Here is a 12,354-nt window from a genome sequence, read left to right as displayed (position 1 = left end):
GCGCGAAGGGGGGAAGGGCTCGACCGTGGAAGACGGGGGCCACTCGACGACGAGGGAGTCGGAAAAGGCCGCGGGCTGCCAATTTCAGATGTTTTTTGCAAGAGCTCCACCTTGCAGCGATCTTGAAGCCGAAGCGAGCTCGAAATTCGCGCGCGATCTGGAGAGCTAATCCGGCGCCCTTTGCCGCCCTGCTCCGCAACAGCAGCAGCGCCAGGAACACGCGCATCGCACTCGCGACAGCACACCCAGTCGCACCAACCGCAAAAACAAGCGCCATGGCCAACGACGCCGCGCCGCCCAAGTACCAGTCGTCGAAGGAGACGCGGGCGGTTTTGGCCAAGGTGGAGAAATGGGCCGCCGACTGGCTCGCCGCCCACGCCAAGGGCGACGTGCCGAGCAACGGCGAGGTCCTGACCATGCTGCGCCTCATCGGCGACGGCAACTGGCCCACGCAGGCGCGGCCGAACGTCACCGACACGGGCAAGCCCGTGCCCGGCATGTGCGTGGGCCTCGTCTTCGCGCTCGGCCAGGGCGCGCAGGCGAGCCACGTGTCCGAGTGCCACCCACAGATGACGCGCGTGCTCACGCGCTGGTGCCGGGGCACGCTGCCGCGGACGCGCAAGGGCGCGGAGTTCCCCTTCTCGAGCCTCCAGGTCAACTACAACTACGCGGCGCAGAAGCACGTCGACGGCAACAACATCGGCCCGTCCTACATCATGTCCATCGGCGACCACAGCGGCGGCGGCCTGTGGACGGCGGACCAGGGGGTCATCGACTGCAAGGACGCCTGGAAGCTCTTCGACGGCAACAAGGAGCACGCGACGCGGCCCTTCAAGGGCGAGCGCATCTCCTTCATCGCCTTCGCCCACGGCCAGTACAACAAGCTCGAGGCGCCCGTCGTCAAGATGCTCAAGGGCATGGGCTTCAACGCCGCGCGGTCCGACGGCAAGGATTTGGAGTTCTTCTCGCGCTTCCGCATCGAGCGGTCCTACCTCACGGACGAGCACAACGACAAGTTCCGCGAGGAGCTCAAGAAGCGCAACGCGGGCAACGCCGTCGAGGCGGCCCTGGCGGGCGCCGGCGACGTCGCCGTCGAGTGCTACGGCCGCCAGGCGGAGCGCGGAGGCGGCTGGATGGCGTTCCGCGGCGCGGCCGGCGTCGAGAAGCTGGAGTTGACGCCCAACTCCGTGGGCATCTGGTGCGCGGAACTCACAATCGACGGGACCGGCGCGCTGGCCCTCGCGGACCACAAGCGCGTCGACTTCTACAACAAGCGCGACAAGGCCACGGCCGACTTCTCGAAGCGCGTCAAGGCCATGAAGCCGGGCACGCCCGTGATCCTCGGCATCGCGGACACGGCCTGCGCGGCGTCGCGGCCCCTCGGCGGCGCCGTCTATTCCGCGCTCCAGCTCCTCGGCGCGCCCGAGGACATGCCCAAGATCGAGTACCGCGCGGCCTGGGCCATGGTCGGCTACAAGGGCTGCGCGCCCGGCGGCGCGCTCACGGCCATGGGCACGCGGTCCACGCTCCTCCGCCTCGACGCGACCTTCGGCGTCGACAAAGCCAAGAAGACGACGATGGCCGTCAAGAAGAAGGCGGACCTCACGTCCATCATCGACGTCGTCATCGGCCAGGGCCAGGACTCCGCCGTCGCCAACGACGAGCAGCCCAAGAAGAAGGCGAAGAAGGCGTAGGGCGCGTTGCGCCCCCCAAGATTAAGAGACCCCTGTGCTAGGACAGGCCTTAGGACGCCCAGACGCGGAGCGCCCCGGCGCCGGAGCCGCAGACGCAGCTCGAGCCGTCGAAGCCGACGCACTTGACCAAAAACCCCGCGTCCTTCGTCTCGCGGGGCTTGCCCGCGGCGACGTCGTGGAAGACGAGGCCGTCGCCCGCGCCGCCGTGGCAGACGAGGCCCCGCGCGACGGCCGCGCCCCAGCACACGTGCGCTTTCTCCGAGACGCGCGCCATCGACGCCCGCGCGTCCCAGAGAAAGCAGCCCGTGTGGCTCGCGACGGCGTAGACGTCGCGGTCCCAGCGCGCGACGGCCTCGACGGGGCCCATGCCGTCCTCGGCGCGCGCGCACGCGAGCGTCGCCAGGTCCCATATTTTGAGCGACGGGTGCGTCGAGCCGCTGACGAGCGCGTCGCCGTCCAGGAGCAGCGCGTTGACGTCGCCGCCGCTCGGCTTCGCCACGGAGGCGGTTGATGTGATTTCGTCGCCCACGGCCCAGAGCTGGAGGAGGTCCGACGACGCGGAGCACGCGCGGCCGCCGCCGCCACAGACCGCGTGGCAGCCCCGCGTGTGGCCCCCGAGGCACGCCGCCTCCCAGCGGCGCTTGGCGCCCCGGCCCGCGACGCGCCAGAGGCGCAGGTTCGACTCGGAGTCGCCCGTCATGCCGCCCGTGTGGCCGCTGATTATAGCGAGCGCGCCGCGGCCGTCGCGGAACGCGTCGACGCTGTAGACCCAGGCGCGCGTCTCGTGGCGCAAGGTCTCCACGGCGTCGCCGTCGGCGACGCGGACGGCGCCGTCCCAGCCGCCGGAGACGACGAGGCCCTCGAAGCACGCGCAGTCGTCGACCTGCGCGTCGCCGTGCGCGCCGTCGACGGCGGCGCCCGCGCCCGCGGGGACGCCGCCCGGCGGCGGCGCCGGCGGCGCCTCGGCGTCCTCGGCGGGCTCGAGGAGCTTGCGGCTGCACCAGCCGCCGGACGCGAGGCGGCAGCGCGCGTCGCCGAGGACCGTGGCCCGCGTCTCGACGACGTGCACGAGCGCGCCGCAGGCCAGCGTCGCCCGCTCCGGGGACGTGAGCGCGCGGCCCTCGCGGACGAGGAGGCCTTTGGAACCTTTTACGCGCAGCATGCTTTAGAGCTAGCTCTTGAAGGAGGCCGGGCTGCTATCGCGCGCAGATACTTTTTAGCTGGTCGTGCAGAGCATGAAGCAGCCCGGTTGCCGCTTCGCGCCGATAATTTCAAGGGGATATAAATCTAGTATATATATAAATCTACTATTTATTACCCCTTGATAATTTCGTCTGAGACGCCAATTCTCCAGAGGGCGGCATGGCAGCCCCCGTGCGGTCCAGGAACCCTCTGAGCGGTGGACAAATTACGCGTTTCGGCATCGGATCCGGTGTCTCGTGCCGCGCCACCGATTTTGTCCACGGGAGAGCTTGCCGATGGGCCGCGTTCGAGAGGAGTTGACGGGCGGCGGCGGGGACGCACCGCCCGAGTATGGTCGAGACAGAGTCTTTCAGCTGGACCTAAAGGCGGTTCCGGCCTCGGAACCGGTGCCCCGAGGGGCGCCAAGCTTTAGGTCCAGCGATCTCGTCCTTGTTTCGACGGTAACGGGAGCCGCTGCGGGCCGCGGCGGCGCCCGAACCCGACCAGACGAGCTCGACCATATCGAGCCCCGCGACCTAACCCTTGCACCGAGGCGATGCGTGGGTGACGATGAACGATCTCTGGTGCTGCGAGAGCTCAAATCTAGCTCGAAGGGGTCGGGGAAGCCGAACGCGCCCCATCCCAGCCCATAAAACCTCTCGTTCGCGTCGCCCCGGAATCGGCTCGATGTCAAGTTTTCGCCGTTGCCTCGTCCGTACGCGCGCGGTCAACAAAGCCACTGGGATCGTGGTACGTCGTTGCATTATGGCTGGGCTGTGGGCCTGAGAAGCTGATGGATTCTCCATCGCACGCTCGAAAACGTGCTCGATGTTTCGAGCGAGTGCAACCGGTAAACATGGGCTCAGGCGTATCTGCGCGATAGCTGCTCTGCTAGAAGGGGGCTGCTGCTAGGTCCATCGAGACGTGGGTAAAGAAGAAGGTGATCCGACAGCATTTATTGCCACTTCGTGTTTCCTTTCGATCGAGGGGGATCACGCCAGCCTCGACGTTCCGGACCGGATCCCGTGCGTGGCTGCCGCGCCCGAGCCCGCCGGGGCGCGTCTGCGCCGCAGCAGCAGCGCAGGAAGTCTCGGGCAAGACACCGCGCACCGCCGCGCCGCGCCGCGCACGCCACCATATACGATGACGGACTTCCTGTCGTCCTTCTACGACGCCCTCGTCGGCGCCGTCGAGGAGTCGCCGGAGGAGGAGGACCCGTCCTACGTCGAGGAGCTCAAGGACGAGGCCACATCGGACCCCTGCGCCTGCGACCGGCCGGGTACGCCCGAGGGCGCGGCGACGGCCGTCGTCGTCATGGAGGTCTTCACGAAGGGAGCGCTCGTCCGCGAGGCCGTGGGCCTCGACTCGCGGGCCGTCGGCGTGACGCTGAACCGGGGCGACACGTTCCGCTGCGTCGGCGCGCGGGACCTGGGCCACGTGGCGCCCTGCGGCACGCGGCGCGTCGCGTGGCGCGACGAGCGCGCGGGCAAGCGGGGCTTCGTGTCGCGCAAGTGCCTCCGGGACGCGCGGTGGCGAGAGACCGGCGGCGGCGCGGGCCGCGCGCGCTGGCGCGTGGACGTGGACGCCTGGCGGCCGCCGCTCAAGGACGCGGGCGCGGAGTGGACGCTGCTCTTATCGTTAATTTCGGAGCCGGACGAGCGGGCCAAGGTGCTCCAGTTCGTGCACTGGATCGACCGCGCGCGCGCGCTCGCGAGCCGGCTGCTCGTGCGCCGCGCCTGCGAGGTGTGCCTCGACGTGGACCACGGCGCCGTCGAGGTCGAGCGGACCAAGGGCCGCAAGCCCTACCTCGCCGCGCGCGCGAAGCGCGCGGCGAAGAACGGCGCGCGGTGCCCGAATTTCAACTTCAACGTGTCCCACGACGGCCGCTACGTCGTCCTCGCCGCCGAGCCCCGCGCCGTCGTCGGCATCGACGTCGCGGCGCCGGACAAGGCGCGCAACGACATGCGGCCCCGCGGCAAGTGCCGGCGGCCGAACGCGTCGATCACCGATTTAGCCGCTTTAGAAGCGACGTGCGTCGAGGAGGACCTGAGCCACATGCGCGAGTCGCTGACGGCGGGCGAGTGGGCCTGGGTCCAGGCCGCGGCGCCCAGGGACCGGGGCCTGCGGTTCCGGTGCCTCTGGAGCGGCAAGGAGGCGTTCACGAAGGCGCGCGGCGACGGCCTCGGCTTCAAGTTCGAGCGCATCCACGTCGACGTCGCGGACCTGGAGGACCCCCTGCGCAGCGGCCGCCGGAGCTTCGAGTCGACGGTGTCCGTCGACGGCGCCGTCCTCGACGACTGGCGCGTCCGCGGCGAGGTCATGGAGGGCGGCCACGTCGTGTCCGTCGCGCGCGGCCCGCCGCGCGACGTCCAGGACGCGCAGGGCACCTTCGTGTCGACGCTCCTCGCCAAGACCATCGCGCACAGCGACCTCGTCGACGACGCCGACGCGGAGTTCGTGAGCCTCGACCTCGGCGACCTCGTCCCCGACGACAAGAAGGGCGCCTACCGCGCGGCGCTCCTCGAGGACAAGGGCGCGCACGCCATCGCCAAGCGCAAGCAGTCCATGCGGCCCTACAAGTCCACGGGCGACATGACGCAGCTCGGCCGCATCGCCGAGGAGGAGGACAAGCTCGCGCCGCCGTCCCTCGACGCGGCGCATTCGACGGGCGGCCTCGGCGGCGCGCGGCGCACGTCGACGAGCGACCTGAGCCGCCGGCGGAGCGGGAGCGGGCCGCGCGTCCTCGCGAACTAAGGGCGCCTTATCTAGAATCCGCCGGGCCGGCGGCGTGTCTTAGAGACGGGGCCGCGGGGCGGCGTCTTGGCGGCCGTCCCATCTAGAATCAGTGTCTTAGAGACGGGGCCGCGGGGCGGCATTTTTTTGTGTGATGTTTTTGTCTGGGTGCCGCACGAGACGTGCGGCGGTGGCCTCCATGCGGCGCGTGGCGGGTGGCCAGTCCGCGACGGGGCGGCGAGCGGCCGGCCGCCGGCGCCCGGGACCTTCGCAGGTCGCGCGGGGGCGCCGAGCGGCCGGCGAGCGTCGCGGCCGGCGTCGCGGCCGCCGGGGCCGAGCAAAATGGCATCCGAGGGGAACGAGTTCCCCCCGGGCGCGCGCTCGGCGGGTCCCGGCGGGGCGCGGGCGGGCGGAGGAACGCGTATCGCGGATGTCGCGTGCGAACTCGCGTCTCCGTGGGGTCCCGCACTCGCGCCTCGCGCGTCGTGGAGGGCTCAGTAGTGGCGCGGCTGCTGGTAGTTGGACACGGGCTGGCCGTTCCAGTCGTACTCGGTGCGCTGCTCGCCGTAGCCGGCCGCGCCGCGGTCGACGCCCGAGAGCAGGTTGAGCGCGGCCGTGTCCGCGGCGAGCGCGTCGGCGCCGTAGGCGCCGCCGGGGCCCAGCGCCGACGCGGCCATGGCCGCGAGGTCGTTGGCGCCGTAGCCGGAGCGCTCCTGGTAGCCGTAGGCGCGCGGCGGCTCGCGGCCGTACTGGGGCGCGGGCGCGGGCGCGCCCCAGCCGTCGCCGCGGGCGGCGTAGGACGCGGACCAGATGGAGCCGCTGTCGAAGAAGCCCGGCGACGGCGCGGCGAACGCGTCGGCCGCGGCCGCCGGCGGCGCCGCCGGCGGCGGCGCCGCCTGCGCGGACGACGACCGCGACAGCGAGCCCTGGGCGCCGCGCACGGGCGCCGCCGCCGGCGGCTGGCCGTAGGCGGGGCGGTACTGGCCGCTGCCGTCGCCGTAGGCGCCGGGGACGTCGAAGCCCGTGCCCGTCGGGTTGCCGCGCTGCGGCTGGCGCTGCGACTGCTGCCAGAGGCCGCTGAGGCTCTCGAGGGGCGCGCCGCCGTAGTTGGCGTCGCCGCCGCGGTGGGCGCCGCCGAGGAGCGACTCGAGGGAGGCGCCCTGCTGCTGGCCGTAGGCCGGCTGCGCGCCGTACTGGCCGTAGCCGTCGCCGCGGCCCCGCGGCTGCTGGTTGAACTCGAAGACGGACTCGTGGGAGCCCAGGGCGCCACCGGGCGGCGCGGGCGGCCGCGCGCCCGGCGGGCCGCCGCGGAGGCCGCCGATGTCGCCGAGGCCGCCGCCGCCGAGCGAGTTTTGGGAGCCGTTGCTCGCGAGGCCGAGCTGCTGCTGCTGCGCGGCCTCCTGCGCCTGGCGGTTCGCGGCCTCCATGGCCGCGCGCCGCGCGGCCCGGTTCGGCGGCGGCGGCGCGCCGGGCTCGCCCGCGTCGGACGGGGACCGCTGCCGCTGCGCGAGCGGGTGGTGGCTCGGCAACAGCGGCGGCGGGTTCAGCGCCTTGTTCTTCGCGCGCTCCGCGGCCCGCTCCTTCTCCCGCTCCTTCTCGAGCTTCTCCTTCCGCTTCCGCTCCTTCTTGTTCTTGATGATCTCCGCCTTGTCCACGGCCTAAGGCGCGCGCGGGTCGAGGGCGGGCTCGGGGTTCCGCGTATCCGGGCGCGCGCGGCGCGCGCGCGGACGCGGCGGGCGCGCCGAGAAGGCGTGCGGATCCGCCTGGTACGGCGTGCGACAGGCGGGGCACAGGTTGTTCAGGTTATCCTTGATGTGGTGCCAGCACCACATGCAGACCTGCGGAAATCGGGCGTCGGGCGGCGGCGCGCGCGCGCGCGGCGCGGCGCCGGCGGCGCGCCTGGTACCCGCACTTGCACGGCAGGAAGTTCTGGTCGGAGATGTCGAGATCCTCGCAGCACAGCGGGCAGATCTTATCGTCCTCGTCCGACATCGTCCCGCGGGATTTGAATCGGGGCGCAGCTTACTCCGATCCAAGGGGGTCCGAGGGGCCCAGAATCGACGCCGTCGTCGACACAGGGGCTACCGCTCGGGTAGGGCGAACCGCGTGGGTTCGGGGGGGGCGCGAGAGGCGCCGGGGGTAGGCTGCGCCGCGCGGGACGGCAGACCTCGCCGAGACCGGCAGACGCTGGCAGGTCCACGGACGGCCCGCCGCCGGTCGGCCACAAAGACCCCCGGCGAGCACCGGCGCAAAAGCCTCGCAAAACGCGACGGACGCGCCGACGGCTCCGGATCACATTACGGCCGCGGCCAGGGAGAGGGCAACCGCGAGCGGGCCCAGCGCCCGCGCCGCCGGCGCGTCCGACGGCGCGTCGACGGTCAGGTCGACGAAGTCGTCCTCCGCGTTGCAGGGAATGTCGATGTCGCTCTTGTAGTTGTTCTTGTTTTTGCAGCACGTCGTCGCGACCTGCGGCGGCGCGGCGTGCGCAAAAAAAGCGAAAGCAACGGACGACGCACCCGGAAGCCCATGACGTTGTATCTGAACGGGCTCGAGAGCGGCACGCCGTTGCCCTTTGCGAGCTCGGTGTGGTTGGGCACGGGTACCTCTTGGAACTCGGCGTTGGTTCCCTCGTGGAAACCCATCGCCTGAAACTGCTCCTCAGTGGGGAAGCACTGCTCGTAGTGTGCGCAGGACTTGATCCGCGCGCATTTGCGCCACTGGTTGTGGACGATCGTGCCTTGGTGTCGATGGTTGTAGGTCTCGCAGACCCGGGTCGTGGAGCAGTACCACGGGCCGGCGCAGTACTCGGCGGGCTTGCCGGAGTGCAGGCACTCGGCGTCGCAGAAGACGGTGCGCTGCGAGGGTTCGACGGCGTAAAGAAAAGCTCCGGAAAACGCGAGCGCGAGCGCGTCGCGCGCGGACGCGGGGCGCCGACCTTGGAGTAGAGACCTTCGGCCCCACTGTAGCACTCCGTCTTGTCGTGCAGCTGCCACGCCAGATCGTCCGGCATGTTTTTCTTCGCGAGGCGAGCCGCATTATCGATCTTCTTGAAATATCCACTCTCGGTATTTTCCCACGCCTTCGTCGCGCCGAGGGGGTAGCGCTCCGGCTCGTCGTGGACGGCGGCCGCCACGAGCAGAAGGGCGAGGCGAACCATCGTCGGGGGGGGGGGGGCTCAGGCCGCGACGACGCGTCGACGCGCAAGGCCTTGACCTTGTGGCAGCTCAGCACTGCTCAGCGAGTGCACTCGAGTGGAGCCTCACTGAGGTCGCCGCGCGCGCGCCACCATGCCCAAGGCGCGGTTCACGCTGTCGGACGTCGCGGCCATGAGCCGCGAGGTCCTGGAGCGCTGCGGCGACTGGCGCGTCGCCCAGGTCTACGACGGCGACGGGCGGAGCTTCGTGTTCAAGCTGCAGCAGAGCGGCGAGGCGGGCAAGCGCCTCCTGTTGCTCGAGAGCGGCACGAAGTTCCTCGTGACCAAGTACGACGCGCGCGAGGGCGGCGGCGACATGCCGAGCGGCCTCTGCACGAAGCTGCGGAGCGCGCTCAAGGGCAAGCGGCTCAGCGACGTCCGCGCGATAGGCCGCGNCCGCGTCCCGCTCTTCCGCTTCGGCGCGGGCGTGACGTCCTTCCACCACGACTTCGTGGTCAGGGGCGCGCTCCGCGCGAACACGTTCGGCGACGGCGCGGAGCTCGAGGTCGGCGCGCCGTACCCCGTCGCGTCCGCGGCCGCGGGCGTGGGCCAGGCGCCGGCCGCGGACCCCCTCGCGGGCACGCCGGCGGCCGCGGGGGCGTCCCTGCTCGCGTTCCTGCTGGAGCTGCGCGACAAGCGCACCGCGCGCGTCGCGGCGACGCTCGACGACGACGGCCGGAAAAAAAAGGGCAAGAAGGGCGGCCGCAAGGAGCCGACGCTCCAGCAGCTGCTGCTCGACTACGGCAGCGGCGTCGGCAAGTTCGGCGCCGACGTCGTCGAGCACTGCCTGGCCGTCGCGGGGCTCGACGGCGGCGCGGCCGTCGCGGGCTTCGCGGAGGCCGACGCGGACGCGCTGGCCGCCGCGTGCGGCCGGGCGCCGGCGGTCTTCGCCGCCGTGGCCTCGGGCGCGAGCGCGGCGCCGCGGCTGATCAGAAAGGCCGGCGGCGGCTTCGAGTCCTTCGCGCCCGCGGCGTTCGCGCAACACGCGTCGCGCGACGTCGCGGCCTTCGACTCGTTCTGCGCGGCCGTCGACGAGTACGGCCGCGAGACGGCCGAGGCCAAGCTCGGCAAGGCGTCGGCGGACGCGACGGCGGCCATCTCGCGGCGCGTCGACAAGATCCGCCTCGACCAGGCGGAGCGGCTCGCGAGGCTCACGGACGACCAGGGCCGGCGCGAGCGCGACGCCGCGGCGCTCGAGCGGAGCGCCGACGCCGTGGACAAGGTGCTCGCCGTGCTGCGCAACGCGCTGGCGTCGGGGCTACGGTGGGAGGAGATCGACGACTACGTCAAGGACGAGCAGGAGAAGGGGTCGCCGCTCGCGCTCTTGGTGCACGACGTCGACTACGAGCGGAAGCGCGTCACCGTGGCCCTGCCCCGCGACGGCGACGCGTCGGACAGCGACGACGACGACGACGACGCGTCGTCGCTCGTCGTCGTCGACCTCGAGGCGTCCGCGCGCGGGTCCGCGAGGGAACTCTGGGCCGCGGCGAAGAAGGCGCGCGCCAAGGCGGAGAAGACGGCGACGGCGTCGGCCGCCGTCGTCGCCGCGGCGGAGAAGCAGAGCGAGGCCAAGCTCAAGGCGCGGCTCTGGCAGCAGGAGCACAGCGGTAAGCTCCGGAAGCAGCGCGACGCGACGCCGTGGTTCTGCCGCTACGCGTACTTTGCATCCAGCGAGGGCTACCTCTGCGTCTGCGGCCGCGACAAGCACCAGACGGAGACCCTGCTCTTCGGCGACCTGGCCATCCTGCGGCCCGGCGACGCCGTCGTCTGCTGCGACGCCGCGGGCGCGCCGCCGTGCGTCGTCCGCGCCCGGCCCGACCGGCGCGGCCTGAGCCCGCTCGCGCTCCACGAGGCGGGCTGCTTCGTCGCCTGCCGCTCCAGCGCCTGGGCGAAGCGCGACCGCGCGCCGGCCTGGTGGGTCTGGGGCACGGACGTCAAGAAATGCGGCGCGCGCGGCGCCGTGACCGTCGTCGACGCGCTCGGCGACTTCGCGGTCGCGCGGTCCGCGACGAAGACGTACCTGCCGCCGACGCAGCTCGAGCTGAGCTTCGGGCTGCTCTTCAAGCTCGACGACGACGCGTCCCGCGACCGCCACGCCGACGAGCTGGCGCTGCGCGTGCCCGAGGCGGACCTCGTGGCGCCGCCCGAGGCCGCCGCCGACGACGTCGCCGACGCGGAGCCGGAGCCCGAGCCGGAGGAACCGGAGGAACCGGAGCCCGAGCCGGAGGAACCGGAGCCCGAGCCCGAGCCGGAGCCCGAGGAGCCGGAGGAGGAGCCCGAGGAGGCGGCGCCCGAGGAGGAGGAGGAGCCGGAGCCGGAGGAGGTGTCGACGTCGAAGAAGCTGAGCGCGCGGGAGAAGAAGCTCGTGAAGAAGTTCGGCGGCGACGTCGTCGCCATGCGCCGGGCCGAGCAGGCGCGCAAGGCGAAGGAGGCGCGGTCCGCCGCGCGCGCCGGGTCCGCGCCCGCGGCCGAGCCCGAGCCGGCGCCGCCCGCGCCGCCCGCCTGGGGCGTGCCCAAGCCCAAGGCCCACGGCAAGAAGGGCCGCAAGGGGAAGAAGGGCCGCCGCGACGAGAGCAGCGGCGACGACTCCGACGGCCCGCGCGTGCCCCTCTCGAAGCGCGCCGTGCCCACCATCGCGAAGAAGTCGAAGGCGCGCGCGGCCGAGCCGGAGCCGGAGCCGGAACCGGCCGAGCCCGAGCCCGCGGCGCCGCCCGCGGCGCCGTCGGCGGCGGCGCTCGTCGACGGCACGGCGGCGGACGCCGTCGCGCGCCTCGGCCCGCTCGCGAAGACCGCCTGGGCCACATGCGTCGCGGCCGTCGACGGTTTGGCGCCCGAGACGATGGCCTTCGAGCTCGGCCGCCTCGCGCGGCTCGACGACGCCGTCGCCGCGGAGGCCCTGGCCCTCTTCCTCGAGGCCGACGGCGAGGAGGCGTCGCGGCGCGCGGCGGCTCTGGACGCCGCGCGGGCGCGGGCGAAGCGCGGCGGCGTCGAATTCGACGCGGCGCGCGACGCGCCCCAAGCGCCGCGGAATCTGCCCGCGCTCCTCGGCGGCATCGCGAAGCGCGTCGCGTCGGGCAAGGCGCGGCCCGGTGCGGCGGCCCCCACCGAGGACAAGGCCGTGCCCGCCGACGACGGCGCGCTGCTCCGGGCCTTCACGGGCGCGCCGAAAGACGGCGACGCGCTCGCGTGGGCTCTGCCGGTCTGCGCGCCGACGGCGGCCGCGCGCCACTACGCGCACGCGCTCAAGCTCCAGCCGGGGACCCAGAAGAAGGGCAAGGCCGCCAAGGACGCCCTCGAGATCCTCGCGCGGTCCTGCGACGACGCCGACCGCCGGGACCTCGTCAAGGCCGTCGACGTCAACGAGTGCATCCTCGCCTTCGTCTCGTCGACGAAGATCACGCACGTCGTCGCCAACCAGCTCAAGCAGGCGCGCAAGCACGACGACAAGATGGCCCGCAAGCTCAAGCGCAAGGAGGAGCGCTAGTAACGTCGTCTTACCCGGGCGACGGCACGGGCACCAGGAGGCACCCGAGGAGGCCCTGGCCCGCCCAG

The 12,354-nt window shown here is 72.3% G+C and overlaps 2 protein-coding genes across 2 annotated transcripts; both read left to right on the top strand.

Annotated features, from left to right (window-relative positions):
* Positions 1–416: 416 nt before the first annotated feature.
* Positions 417–1,694, top strand: AURANDRAFT_62507 (expressed protein; the record flags this gene model as incomplete). Its single annotated transcript, XM_009037059.1, has 1 exon — positions 417–1,694. One exon carries the CDS (start codon positions 417–419, stop codon positions 1,692–1,694), a length of 1,278 nt encoding a protein of 425 aa, XP_009035307.1.
* A 10,262-nt stretch (positions 1,695–11,956) lies between these two features.
* AURANDRAFT_8451 (hypothetical protein) lies at positions 11,957–12,238 on the top strand (the record flags this gene model as incomplete). Its single annotated transcript, XM_009036538.1, has 1 exon — positions 11,957–12,238. A coding segment is annotated over one exon (282 nt), but the record flags the coding sequence as incomplete, so codon positions are not given.
* Between the last annotated feature and the right edge of the window lie 116 nt (positions 12,239–12,354).

This window comes from Aureococcus anophagefferens (genome assembly GCF_000186865.1).
Source record: "Aureococcus anophagefferens unplaced genomic scaffold AURANscaffold_5, whole genome shotgun sequence".
NCBI classification, from domain to species: domain Eukaryota; class Pelagophyceae; order Pelagomonadales; family Pelagomonadaceae; genus Aureococcus; species Aureococcus anophagefferens.
Note: the sequence above shows the minus strand (reverse complement) of the source record. Positions and strands in the feature narration are given on the sequence as shown.